The sequence below is a fragment of the Apus apus genome, chromosome 4 (assembly GCF_020740795.1).
Source record: "Apus apus isolate bApuApu2 chromosome 4, bApuApu2.pri.cur, whole genome shotgun sequence".
Classification (NCBI taxonomy): domain Eukaryota; kingdom Metazoa; phylum Chordata; class Aves; order Apodiformes; family Apodidae; genus Apus; species Apus apus.
The window spans coordinates 92,542,508-92,556,772 of NC_067285.1; the positions used below are offsets into that span (position 1 = coordinate 92,542,508).

Genomic DNA, 14,265 nt, shown 5'->3' on the forward strand with positions numbered 1-14,265 from the left:
TTTTCAAATAATTGAAACCAACAGATGAAACCTGCATCCAATGTGCACCTCAGAAGTGCAAACCATTTAATTCTAGAAAGTTAAAGGGGTTTTTATTATATTGCTCATTTTATTTAAGACACAGCTGCCAATAGAAATAAAAATATAGTACTTTTCTATCCTCAATTTTTTTAATCCAGTTTTTCATGCTTCTGTTTTTCTCACTGACGATGTTTGACTTTAAGAATGCTTCACTACTACAGAGCATGCTGTCAAGATCATACTCAAAAAGATTATTCTGCCCACTCCTTTTCCATAGAACTGAACTTTGAGGATGAATTATTAGGGACTGTGTGGGTTTCACAAAACTCTCTGCTGTCTTCTGAGACAGATGTGTTAGTATGAATACCATTATTTATAGGAAAATGGGGTAGAGGCTGAGAGGAGGAGGAGGGAGAATAAAAATGTGTGTTACAGGATATGACGATAGAGAAAGCTAGAAATAGGTTCTCCTCCCCCTCTATTCTGCATTGGTGAGGCCACATCTGGAATATTGTGTCCAGTTCTGGGCCCCTCAGTTCAAGAAGGACAGGGAAGTGCTTGAAAGAGTCCAGCGCAGAGCCACAAGGATGATTAAGGGAGTGGAACATCTCCCTTATGAGGAAAGGCTGAGGGAGCTGGGTCTCTTTAGTTTGGAGAAAAGGAGACTGAGGGGGGACCTCATCAATGTTTACAAATATGTAAAGGGTGAGTGTCAAGACGATGGAGTTAAGCTTTTTTCAGTGAAGACCAGTGATAGGACAAGGGGTAATGGATACAAGTTGGAGCATAGGAGGTTTAAGATGAATATCAGGAAAAATTTTTTTACTGTAAGAGTGACAGAGCACTGGAACAGGCTGCCCAGAGAGGTTGTGGAGTCTCCTTCGCTGGAGACATTCAAAACCCGCCTAGATGCCTTCCTGTGTGATGTACTCTAGGTGACCCTGCTCTGGCAGGGGGGTTGGACTAGATGATCTTTCGAGGTCCCTTCCAACCCCTAGGATTCTATGATTCTATGATATTTAAAAATATATTCTGTGAGGAGCAGCTTAGGCAGGGTACTTACTGAAACTTATTTATAAAAGTTTGTGCTGAAATCCAAACTTGAGATAAGCTGATTTATCCCACACTATATTTAATTATTGGAAATAATGGTATTTTTAAAATCTTAACATGTATAATGCCTTTTCGGGATATAATTCTGCTCAATGCCCTGTGTGTTACAATTATTACTTACACTTGTGCATAGACCCATATGTGTGTTTTATTTCAGATTCAGCCTTTATCCATCATGGCTAAAATAATATTTTTATTTGCTCATGCCTACAGTAGGGAAATGAACACAGTTTCATGAAGTATCTTCTCCGTGTGAGCTTTAATACTTATAAAATATTAAAATCTTATGAAGAGAAACTTGTCGGTGATGCAGGTTTAAATATGTATTCACTAGAGAAACAATCTGTGCTGCACATGCATGTGACTGAAGCTTGTCACCTCCATTGCTTGTATTTTTATCAGCCCATGCCCAGCCACTTGTTGTGTGAGAGGTAACTTAGCGAACATCTTGCAGATGGCTAGATATGTGGATTTGGCTTTTGTGTTTCGGTGATGTAGCTTTTTTGTTTGGGTGATGTAGTTTGGTTTTGTTTCTGACGCAGTTCCTGTTACCAACGAGGTTGTGACTACCATAAGATGAACATCTAAATAAATCAGCTGAGGAGATGGTGTTCAGAGTACACCCACAAACAAATATGTGCCTATCATTGTTTTCAAAATGCATGCATTTGAGAGAGTTTCATAAAAGCTCACTGAACATTTTATTTCCCAACTGTGTTAATGGAAGACTGATCTTTATTGTAAGTACATTGTTCCATGCAGGGTGAAAAAAAGGGTTTTCCTGGTTGGAGGCAAAAATGCTTTGCATTTCTAATAATTGAGTCACAAATAACCCTTTGTCTATTTTGGCTGCTGTATAGGACATTTTTTCAAAGACATGTTTGACATTTTTATTTCATGTAATACATCAGAAGCATAATCGACCAAAGGTTTAAGGAAGAGTTTATGCATAATATGTTTTGATTTGCTAAAACAGTCTGTTTAAAACCAGGCAAAACTGCTGTCAATGATGATTTAGATGTATAAACATTCTTCAGTCATTAAGGCATGATTTAAACTTGATACTTCTGTAGTTTTGGAGCCACATTTTAACGCAATCTGTTATTTAACCTTTTTTCACTTGTATTAATAGTTTGCAGTGTGTATGTTTTCTCCTACAAACAGTCAAGTAAAGCCATTCTAGCAATTACAAGCATTGTGTTTGGACAAAACTTAGTATAGGTTTATTTATCCATTAAGGAATTTGAAGGAGCTTGCATGTTGTGGCCAAAATGTGTATTAATGACCTTGGATTTTTGGACCTGATTTAATTGTTCTATGGATGTTTGATTCTTGATTGATAAACCCCTGAACTTTTATTGTCCTTTCCCCAGGATTTTAAGACAGGATTTGGTATCACTGTAATCCCTATGAACGTGGCAAATGTAAAACAAGTGGATCGGACTGCAAAGCAATCTTTTGAAATAATTACTCCTTATAAAAGCTTTAGGTGAGAAATTTAGTATTTACATTAAAAAAATATACAAATTCTACAGTATGAAGCAAAAGATGCTTCATACTACAGTGACTTACCTAGTTTGGATGAAAGTAATGCTTTTGTTAAGAATGCTTAGCATTTTTATTTTTTTTTAAAGAACTGTTTTATTTGCATTGTTTCCACTGTGTTTCATCTGTTACCTCCCTGAGTAGACATCATATGCTCACAATGTACTATTTTTATGTAGCTTGCTTTGTTCACTCTGTGGAAGGGCAGAAGAAAAAAAAAACACGTAACTTTAACTACATGACTCTGACTTAATAAACTGCAGTGAAGAAATAGTGCTGTATTCATTTAATACTAAGCATTTTATGAAAAAAGAAAATAATCAATCATGCAGCATACCCTGCAGAAATCCTCCATTGAAGTCAGTAGAAAGTTTCACTTTGGCTGATGCTGTGTCTTGTAATGATTTTGAAGAAAAATGTATGCTAATAAAAACCTTTTGTTAAGTGTTGTAGCGTTTCTTAAATGAAATCTCAGTAATGCAGAAGAAGAAATCACTTTGTTTTCCTGGGCTTGCTGAATTAATTTCCTTTCATTCTTAGTCAAGTAGAGTAGCAGGTAAATTAGTCTTAGTGACTTGAATGTGCGACTAGTTGGTGGTAGACTAGTAGATAGCAAGTTCTTTGATTTTCTCTAAGTCATCACCATGTTGATGTTTGCTTAGTATTATTTTTCTCAAAATAATTTTTTAAAAAGATCAGTTTAAATGAAAATAAGTTTTTGACTGTTGGTAGGTAGCAAGTCTGATTTTTAAATTTTATTTTATTTTTCCCCTCCTCAGTATGTCTCCCTGTTTCCTTAGGTCATTCTTTCTATGCTTTTGTTCAAGGTCAGGCTTGAAGTTTGGTATGTGAAAATACAAAAAGATTGAAAGTAACTCAGGAGCGTAACTTGAACGTTACAAAAGCTATGTAGCTTATCCTAGTAGTCGTTTTGTTGGCAGCACAAAACTAAAGGGAGTCTTCATTGACTGAAACCACAAACTAACACATTCCATCTTAGTATTTATATCTGTGGAGGAAGATTTTTTGACTGTGATTTCAGGTGTAAATGTAATAAATAAGAAAGACTACAGACTATGTTTAATTGGGCTTTAAAATAAAGATCAATAACACAGAAAAGTCAATTGTTTCAGCTTTACAGCAGACTCCGAAAAAGAGAAACAAGACTGGATTGAAGCACTGCAGCAATCGATAGCAGAAACTCTGTCTGATTATGAAGTAGCTGAGAAGATTTGGTTCAATGAGTCCAACAGGAGCTGTGCTGACTGTAAAGCTCCTGGTCCTGACTGGGCATCCATCAATCTCTGTGTTGTCATTTGTAAGAAGTGTGCAGGTAGAGTAATTAAAAACAGGCTGCATGGGCTCTACAAAATGTCATATTTACATATCTGTGTGTGTCCTTGAACTGGCTTTTTTTTTTTGTATTTTTACGGTGCCATCCCTGTGAAAGTTTTGACAAAAAGTGAATGTAACTTTTTAATGTACCAAAGTCATCCTTATTCTGAGTCATTACCATGCATAAATGAGAGGACGGTAAGGTGATTGGTTTCCCTCAGAAGAATAATCCTCCACAATTAGTGGAAATGAAGACACACTAGTACTTACTGGGAAGTAGATGGCTTTTCCAAGGCTGGATGCCAAAGGATAACAATTTTTAAATTTGCGATATTAATTCTATTACCTGAGGGAATATTTTGCTGCCAATAGGGACATCTTTTTCAGATACTACTAAAAACCTAGTTCTGGCATGTTTTATGTTTAAATGTGTGCTTAATCAGTAGTTTCAGAGAAAAAGTTTATAACTAGGCTTTCTTTCAAAATAAACCCGAGAGTATTCTACACCAGACAGCCTACTTCTTTTATTCATTACTACCAAATGCAATCTATTTTAGTTCTTAATTTTGGTGGGTTTCGTTGGTTTTATTTTGTATTCAAATGTCATACCCAGACTTTTTAAAAATAGCTATTAGAATAAATCTTCATTAAACTATTTTGTTATCTCAACAGAAGAGAAACCCAATTTAAGAGCTTTCGTTAAATAAAGGTACTCTTGGATTTTCAGGGCAGCACCGATCTTTAGGACCAAGAGATTCAAAGGTCCGGAGTTTAAAAATGGATGCCAGCATTTGGAGCAATGAACTGATTGAGGTATGTTGTGATATTCTAACTCTTTGTTCCATATTGAAAACTACTCTATCAATAGGAGTTATTTATTGCTGTATTCACAAGAAAACTGAACATATAGCTGCTAAATAACATGCTACTATTAATAGTAAACTTGATGTTTCCAGGAATAATGTAGTTTTGTGTAATTCAAAATATTAATTTGTTTTGATAACCATCTGTACAATTTCTCTTAGTATTTCTCCAAGCATATAGGAGTTTTTTTTGGGAGAAGAAGAAAAATACTTTTGGAGAGCAATCATGATGGGCAATATTGGGAAGGGGAAAAGAAAATAAGCTTCTCAATACCAGTTTAGCAGCTTGGGTTGTAAAAAAGTGGTGCTGATATGTAGAGGGTTGAGTCATCAGTGTTTTCTTTAAAACATATGCCAGTCTTCTCTGACCTTTTACTGGTATTTTCTAATATGTATTGAAATGCTGTAACTGCTTAGCCTTGTAAAGCTTGGTTGCTGTTGATGGTAATTGGTGACTGCAGACTTTATTATTCATTATTAGATGACCATAGGCAGTGACTGAGAGAGGCTTCTGTCTCCTGCAGGGAATTGTCTTCCCTTTAATAACTTTTCAACTTTTAGCAGCTAAAAATTATTTAAAGACCAGCTTCATATGCTTCATGCTATTTTGACTGATCTTTTTCTTACATCTAATCCAGCTCTTTATCATCATTGGAAATAAGAGGGCAAACAGTTTTTGGGCAGGAAATCTTTCTCCAGATGAAGAGCTGCATATGGATGACCCTGCAGAAAAAAGGATAGCATTCATTACACAAAAATATAAGGAGGGAAGATTCAGGAAAACACCTTTTCCCTACAAAACCAAGGAACAGTTGAATAAGGTAATACTAGAATTGATAACCCCATACCATACATTTCTATTGTATTGTATCTGTGTTCAGTTTTTCATCTTGTTAAACTGGTGAGAAATTCATTCAGAATCCTAAGAGAGATTCTCACAGAGCTGAATAAGGATTGTTTTGGAGCCTTTATAGGAGTAATTTCATTATTTCCTAGTTCTTAGTTTTTCCAGTTAGTATGCTTGTAGAATCTTATGGTGCCTGTAATATGTCTTTCAGAGCCATCAATGAGTATGGATCTTTATTTTAATTCAGATGCACACTGTAGGGATGCAAATTTCTACTTGACTTATTAAGATTCCTTCTTTATGTGTTTTTGATCTCTTATATGTCTGACATCTAACATTCCAGTGCATTAGATGATTTAGTGTTATTAGTGGTGAAAGTACCCCGTGCACACTTATATAGTAGCTTGTAGATAATTGGAAATTAAACAAGCTAAAAGTATTGATGAAAAATGTGTGTTCTGGGTGTTTCCTTTTACACAAATAACAAATTCTTTACAGTTATAATGAGTAAATGCTAATTATAATTATAAATTTCTTTGTCATTTTTAATAACAATTTGACTGACTTCCAATATCCATTGATTTCAGAATTACGATTTTTTTAGAGTTTAGGAATATGGAAGAGTTTAAATGCATATTAATAACAATGCTAATGCATTCAGTTACATGAGTCAAATTGTCAGAGATTGTCAGGAGACAGTAACATGCAAAAGGTTATTGGGGTTTGAACTAGAGAGGTCTCATTTGTTCACTGGTTATTGTCAAAGAGGAAGTGATATTTTCTATGCATCTTAGAAGTTGGATGTCATTTATATGCATAAGAAGTTAAAATACTGGCATATGAGAGTAGTTGTCTTTAAACACTTGTAGCCAAATTCAGAGCCATCTCACTGTATAACTTGAATTTAGGTTTTCTGCATGTCATTAGAATCGGGAAGTGTTTTGGGGTCTCACTAGGAATTCTTTGTCTTTGCAAAATAAAATATTTGAATTCTTTTCTAGTTACTGGTAGCAGCTGTGCAAGACACTATTTAATATTGTAACTGCAGACTAAAGAAAATAGCTCTGTGTTTTACAGGCTTGATATTTCTCAAGTCTGTGTTTTCTGTTGGGGGGGAGAATGGTGTCTGTCAATTAAAGATTTAACTAGTGTAAAGAAATACCAGATGTAATAGTAAAATTCTCTATAGACAGGAAATTACTAACTAACATGAAATAAATATATATTAACTTACAAAAATTGTTACAGAATAGATGGCTGTAATTGTGTAACTACTTCTGGTTTTAAAGATTTAGACCAACATTTTTTTGGGGAAAGTTTGTTATGCTTATCTGTGTATACAAAAATGTAAGGTGACTAATGTTTTAGGATGTGGAGAGATCTTTAAATCTCAAGGAAGATGATCAAGTATGAAGATACCCTAAAGAATAGTAATTTTATTGTTTGTGACCGTAGTTTTGAAAAACTGTCTATGCATTTCAGTCAGTTTCCTAGCAATAAAATTCAAGGATCAAATCTTGTCTCTTTGGTTGGACTTTTGAAGATTTTTTTTCTTCGGTAGTTTGATGTGTGAGGGGAAAATGAGTGGGAATTTGTAAGGTAAAAAACCAACAATCTTCCTCTCTAGTTGTATTAATTCATATTATCCTGCCCAAGTGAAACTTGTGGCAGGAACATCTAGCAGGGTTGAAGTTGATGATGTTTTTGGATTTTCTTTTTTTGTTGTTGGTTTTTTCTATATTGAGACCATGCTTCATGATCCTCACTACTTCTCTGTGTTTATGGTCTTCGAAAATGCAGGGGAACTATTGGAGGTGAAAGGTTTTGCATCTAAATTACATGTACTTGTTGACAATAACTTTCTAATTTAGAGACTTTTTATTTTCTCTCTCCATGATAAGGCCCTGTGTGCTGCTGTAGTTAAACACGATGTGCTAGAAACTCTGATGTTGCTGTTTAGTGGGGCTGATGCTATGTGTGCCACTGGAGACCCTGTTTACAGTACTCCATACCTACTAGCCAAGAAAGCTGGACAAAGACTGCAAATGGAATTCCTTTACCATAATAAGTTTTCAGGTAGGATATATTATCTTTGTTTTTATCTTGTAATTTTCTAGGGACGGAAGGAATTAAGAAGAAAAATTGTGATTGTCTTAAACAACAGAGGTATAGCTGAAGTGGAGTTTTCATTGTGTTAATTATATAGCAGACAGTGTATGTAACTGTGTACAAGTTAGTTTTATTTTGCTGAGAAATTAAGTTTAGGGCTTAAAAATAATTTAAAAGCCAGTGATAACTCATCTCATACTCTAATTTATAACACAGAAGTAACATGTCATGTGTTCTGCCAGTATATGAGGCTTTTTCCAGAAAAATGGGAATACACGGTGAACGTGTATCTGAAGTATTTGTCTGGAGCTTTGCTTTTCCTTAAAAATTGTTTAAGTTTATATCTACCCCTATTGCATGTAGACCTACCTGTTTTGTCAGAAACACTCCTCCCAAAATAAAACTCACACCTTGAACTTGTAATAGGATCAGTCCCAGCAAACTAACTTTTTCAGATCACAACTTCTGTTACAGCTTGGAGCATACAATAAACTTTGACCTTGAAAGTCAACATTTCTGGTTGCAGTGTGTGACTGTTACTAAGGTCTTCTAGTTTCACAAATAAATAAATAGAAGAGTAGGGATGTGCCTGAGCTTACCTTTCAAAAGGGCTGTACAGAAGCAGTCAGGGAAAAAAATCAGCTGGGCTATACTGCAGCCAGTCTTGTGAACATACTTTTGGACCAATTTTCTGTTTTCTTGTGCCACTCTGCAAAATAGCACTGTGTGGGCTGAACAACAAAAGTTTTAGTGAGAAATAGAGGAAATTTTTAGGGCTTTCTAGAGCAAACACGGTCCCTTAAGTTCTGCCTGAGCATTGCTTTGTCTCAAGTGCCAGGCACAGGATGTTGGCCTCAGTCCCTGTGCAAACATGCAGCTATAGCTTTTTTGCTAGTTAGACTGTCAAGTGGTCCTAAGGCTACAGAGAGAAGTTTGCCTGTCTTGTCTGTCTTTTTTATGTTTAGCCTTGCAGCTAAGACAGCATCTCCATGTGCTGTTGCTAGTGTTTGTTCTTCTTTTCAGAGAAAGGGAGGTCATTGCAAGTTGACAGTGATTCTCCAAATCATTGTCTGTCTGCTGCCAGAGTTTAAAAAAAAAACCACACAAACTTCTAGATAAGCCCTTAAGAGAAATAATAGATTTCTGTTTAAGTATGTTCATAAGGGATGAAGATAAAAGCTAAATACACCAGAAAACTGCATGTTAAATTACATTGGCAAGCAGTGGTAGACAGTGGCAGTGTTGTGAGAAATATGAACCTATGGGGATTTTTTATGAATGTTTAAGAGTTTTATTGGAACTATAAGAATAAATCAATAAGATGTATCTGTGCTGTAGTAAAGATATTACAGAGCAACTATGTATCTGCTGATAGGCAGTTGGAAGGACCTATAGAGAAACGGTTTTAACTAATATAACTGAAGTTCTGTCTCCATTGTCTTTATTAATAGATTTTCCAAACTACAATACTTGTTTTGAAAGTGGCTTCTCTGAAGATTCTTCACATTCCACCTTTCTTTGTGAATTCCTATACAAAGTTTCTTCTAATGCTGCTAAGCTTCTTACAGAGAAGAAATTAAAAGAAGGTATTTCACTTTTTCTTTGTGCATTTGAATAATATGTTAACATGCACGATTTGGGTTGATTTGGTTCTTTTTAACTTCTTGCATTACTTTTTAAAAGATAAAATGTCTTTGACATGACATCCTTTTTGATCTGGTAAATCTCTTTCAGATAAATATATGTTGTCTGTCTTGATCTCTTTATTCAGTGATTGACAGAAGAAAAAAACTAATGAAAAATTATTCAGTTAATTGTTATTGATAAATAAAAGCCACTTAGAAGCACTTCTTACTTTAATTATATTTAGATAGATGCTACTGACTGTCGAAAAGTAGTTCCCATCTGAAATAATAATTTAAAAGTATTACTGACTTCTCAGTAAGAGTCCAAAAGGCTAACACATGGGATATTTCTCAAACTCACAAACTTTAAATGTTTAAATGGGCACTTCCAACAATTTGCCACTGAATTCATCTTTGTGGAGCGAAAATGCATATGTCTCACAGTAGATGCTCCTGGTCTTCTTTGTGTATCAGTCTTCTGTGATTGTTTTGTGGTGTGTTGGTTTTTTTTTTGAGAGAGAGATGTTATCTGATAATTTTCTTAGCTTTTTCTTTTCCTTTTTCCAGTTGTGTTTGTATGTTTTTCTTCCTTCTAAACAAGTGAATGACAATAGATTTTTAAAGTCTGAGCTGCTTGAAAGATTTTTTATTCCTCCTAAATATTGACATGGCGTCCTCTGTCAATATATACATATTTTTGTATGATTAAGCCCATATTCTTGTAATATATGTCTGTAAGATCCCTAGTGGAGGTTGAAGCATGTTAGAGCACATAACACCTATTTAAATATGTTTTTGTAGAACCTGTATGTTAGTGTGAGTCCAAATACTTGAAAGTATTATTTGAGCAACAGAGCTAACTAATGCTTTTCCCTGCAACATTGCACTTGTTAACAAAGACACCTGCTGTGGCAGAGGACTGTTGCTGGACAGGACTTTCTCAAGGGTTTGTTCTGAAACTGCACTGAGCTTAGTTAGGAAACAAAGGCATAATTGTAAACTTCACTACTTGCTCTAAGTGCAGACCTTGTCTTCTGTGCTGTGAGTATCTGTATCTATATTCATTAAAAAAAAAACAACAACAAAACAACCAAAGAAAAACAACCAAAGCCAAACCAACAACAACAACAAAAACAGGTTAAAAAAAAAAAAAGACAAAAAAAACCCCACCAAAAAACCAACCCACTGACAGAAATAGAAGGCAGATACAAGGGCATAGTATTCAACTCTATTAACACAGTGTAGTATATGTTTGTAAATACCTCTACAGAGTGAACATTTGTTTGTAAATGCTCATAGAATGTCTTCTGTGATGCTTTTTTTGGGGAGCCGCTGTGCGAGTATGCATCTTTTTTTTTCAGGGAGGTGGTAGAATCACCATCCTTGGAAGCATTTAAAAGAAATGTAGAAGCAGTGCTTAGCAACATGATTTAAGCACTGAACAGGTAGATTAGGTTATGGTAGGTGGATTTAGGTTATGGTTGGACTTGATGATCTTCAAGGTCCTTTCCAACCAAGATGATTCTATGATTCTGTGATTAGTAGGAAGCCTTAAAAGTGTTTCTAAAGAAAGCCTTCAAGCAGGAAACAACTTAATTTTGACTGTCTTCAATCATACGTTTCTGGTGGAGAGAAATTTAGGTGCTTTGAAAAGCTTGTAGTATTTTGCTTAGCATTACACTTACTACTTGGAGGAGCATACAGTAAATGGAAAGGAACTAGATTTCCCTCAGCTCAAGTTTTGGCCTCTGAAATTGTGATAGTATTTTGTAGATGGTAGATGTTCTGCTGTTTGCTTGGGGGCTGGGGGGGTGTTTTCTTTGGTTTTGCATTCGTCTTGAATTATCTGTGTGTTTGTCAGGACTGATGTTTCTGGGATGGGTGCTTTACAGATGCATAAGAAGATAGGTTTCCCTGACTATTTGCAGTTTAAGAAGACAGCTGACAGACAGGACAAGGCAAGATGATGTAATAATTCCTTTTAATAACAAAAAGAACCCCTGCAAATTTGAAGTAGAAATTGCTCTTGCCTGAGGGCTCTAATATATCTCAGCCATGTGTAAGAAGTATTATGACAAACGGTTTTTCTACTATTTCATGCATAAAACACGTAGTCTTCTTTTTGTCTGCCTGTGTTGATTTTTTTTTTTCCCTACCTCAAGAACTGTTTCTAGCTTTATAAATTCTCATTAACGTGAAGTAGTACATGATGTGCATCTCGCAGATTTTGGGGAATTTTTGGTGATACTTTTTATCTGACTTCTGAAAATAGTTTGATGGTTACAGTACTAATGTGAGGGAGATAGTTTCGGTTCCTTCTGCCGGTAGAGATTCACATCAGAAGATCACTTTATGCAAAAAAGTGACCTGACCATCTAGTTCTAGAGAAAAGAAGTTAAGTTCTCCTGTTGAAGCAGTTCTGACTTGCTGTGAACTAATTGACTTCTCACTGGGCCAGAGAAGGAGCACCATTCTCAAGCTGGAGATTACAGCACTTGTCTAAATTTTGGTCCCTGTCCCAAAGTGTATTGAGCTTCTGATCTACTGGTTTATTGTTTTTTTTTGTTTAATTCTGTTTGTGGAAAGGACTGTAAGTCAGAATCCCATTAAGTTCTCTAGACATTAAACCAGAGTTAAGTTCCTCCTCAGTGTTACAAATGTCTGAGGCAGTTGTCAGCCTGGTCTTTTGTGCTGAGGGCTGAAAGTTTAAGTGCCATGGTTGTTGTTACAGACAACCATTATCACTGAGCCCTCATGGTGAAAGAACACTCAAGAAGTCATTCAGTGCTGTAAACTGAATGCAGGTTTTATAGCAACCAGATGGAACACCTGGAAATACAGTCCAGTTTTTCGTTTTGGTAGGTTCCAGCTAGTGCAGGAGGGACTGAGCCAACTTTGCATGTACTTCTCATTATAGCAGTGTCAGTGGTTTCAGCAGGGCAGCATAACTTTTGAGGAAAGTTGTTAATTAACAGCTGTTGATGATCAGCAGGAAGAGAGCTCAAACATTGGTGCTATTCTGATGCGATGGATCAAAAAGGTTAGAGATTTAGTGGCTCAGGTTTGATTTGATTTTTCCTTCTGTTTTTAGTGTAAAGGGTTTTTTTAATGGAACCCTGATAAAAGCCTTGATATTCCAAAATCATCCTTGAGAGCTGTAACTGTTTAATGAATATTGAAGTAGTGAGCTATTTTGTAGAACAGATTTTGGGGGTTGGAAGGGGGGGAAGCTGGGGACAAAATCCTAAACAGTCAAAACCTCTAAGTTTGGTGCTCCATGCCTGTAAACCTATATGTTTTCAAACCCTTTGTCTTATGTTTATTTTAATATTTAGACAGAATATAGATAGAACTAGATAGTAAGTAGCATGATACAAATACTAATAAAATAGTACCAAGATATTTATAAAATATGTATAAATAATATTGCAAATAACAGAAAATAATGATTGCATTAAATGTCAGATAACACACTAAGTAAGTATCAGTTAACTAGAACTGCAGTTAGGTTTTCTGTTTGACTTTTGTAGGTTTTTTCCAGGGATGCTTTATTAAATTCTCACAAATACTTCACCAGAATATTTGCAGCTGTATAGGAATATTAAGGCTGTAGAAAGAAACAGAGTATTTTCTCTTAGACCTGTTTCTCTGCAATGGTGGGAATAGATATATCTCAAGTTCTAGCCTAAGAACTAACTATAAGGCTAGAATGAATTTATTAATATTTTGAGTAGCAAATAGTCATTAATATGCTATGTTGTGCTGTATTCATATTTTAGGTTCATAAGAGGGAGTATATGTTTGGTCTTAAATATGTCAGATAATACTTCTAAATCATTCTGTGTTTTTTTTTCCTCCACCTTGTTTTGGTTTGTTTGGGTTTTTGAAAAAGTATAGATGGCAATTACTAGATTCTCCAATACATCTAATTCAAATTTATTTAACCATACTCAGCAACTGCAAATTGTAACACATTGAAAGCACCCTACAAGTGTTAGCATTCTAGAAATTACAGTGTTGCTAAATGAATTTACCCATTCCAGGTATATATGTATATAGCAACAAGAGAGATCTCCAAATCATTCTACTGTGAACATGCCATCCTGAAATGGCTGCAGCTATTGCCTGTCTACAATGTATCTGTTTATCTCTTCCAGTGTACAGGAGTGAATTCTGCACAATTTCATTACTATCTGACACTTGGGCCTGCAGTAGGAGAGAGCTGAGCTCAAACACTTAAGTACATAGAGAGGGTTTATTTTTTTGGTTCTTCAGTTCATTATCTTCTAATATTTTGGTAGGTTTTGGGGTTTTAAAAATTTAATAATGTAAAATAACACAACTCCTGGTGTAGTTTTCCTTCTGTTTTCTGATAAAGTACAATGGATACCAGCTCTGGCATGTATGACATTGTTTTTTCTAGACTATTTGCAAAGCTTAAATACTTTTTCTCAATCTTGTGACATTGAGTGGGCACCCAAGCATGATCAAAGGAAAGCAAATTGACTTGGTTTTGGTCTCTAGTTCCAGTAACATGAAAGAAAGAGTAGCCGTTTTTTGCTACTACATACCATGATTCACTCATTGTACTATCAGCTTTATTTATTTACTTATTATTGTTGTAATAGATTGTTCTTCTAGGTTTCAATGTTCCTAACTTTGTAGCATGTTTGTTTGGGGTTTTTTTGCTTCCTTAACTCTATTCTGCTAAACGTCTAACATGGTATTGTGTACTAGCTCTTCCCCCATCAAGTTCCACAGCAAGTGAAGTAAAAGCCCTATACAATGATAAAGTTAACTTACAAAA

At 35.3% G+C, this 14,265-nt stretch overlaps 1 protein-coding gene across 1 annotated transcript in view; it reads left to right on the plus strand.

The window, feature by feature from the left end:
• Positions 1 to 14,265, plus strand: part of ARAP2 (ArfGAP with RhoGAP domain, ankyrin repeat and PH domain 2) — a 135,688-nt gene that overhangs the window by 53,671 nt on the left and 67,752 nt on the right. The window contains exons 10-15 of the mRNA XM_051618653.1: positions 2,508 to 2,623; positions 3,813 to 4,012; positions 4,742 to 4,827; positions 5,516 to 5,698; positions 7,626 to 7,800; positions 9,285 to 9,419. Coding sequence (XP_051474613.1) covers positions 2,508 to 2,623; positions 3,813 to 4,012; positions 4,742 to 4,827; positions 5,516 to 5,698; positions 7,626 to 7,800; positions 9,285 to 9,419 — 895 coding nt within the window. The remainder of the gene's footprint in view (positions 1 to 2,507; positions 2,624 to 3,812; positions 4,013 to 4,741; positions 4,828 to 5,515; positions 5,699 to 7,625; positions 7,801 to 9,284; positions 9,420 to 14,265) is intronic.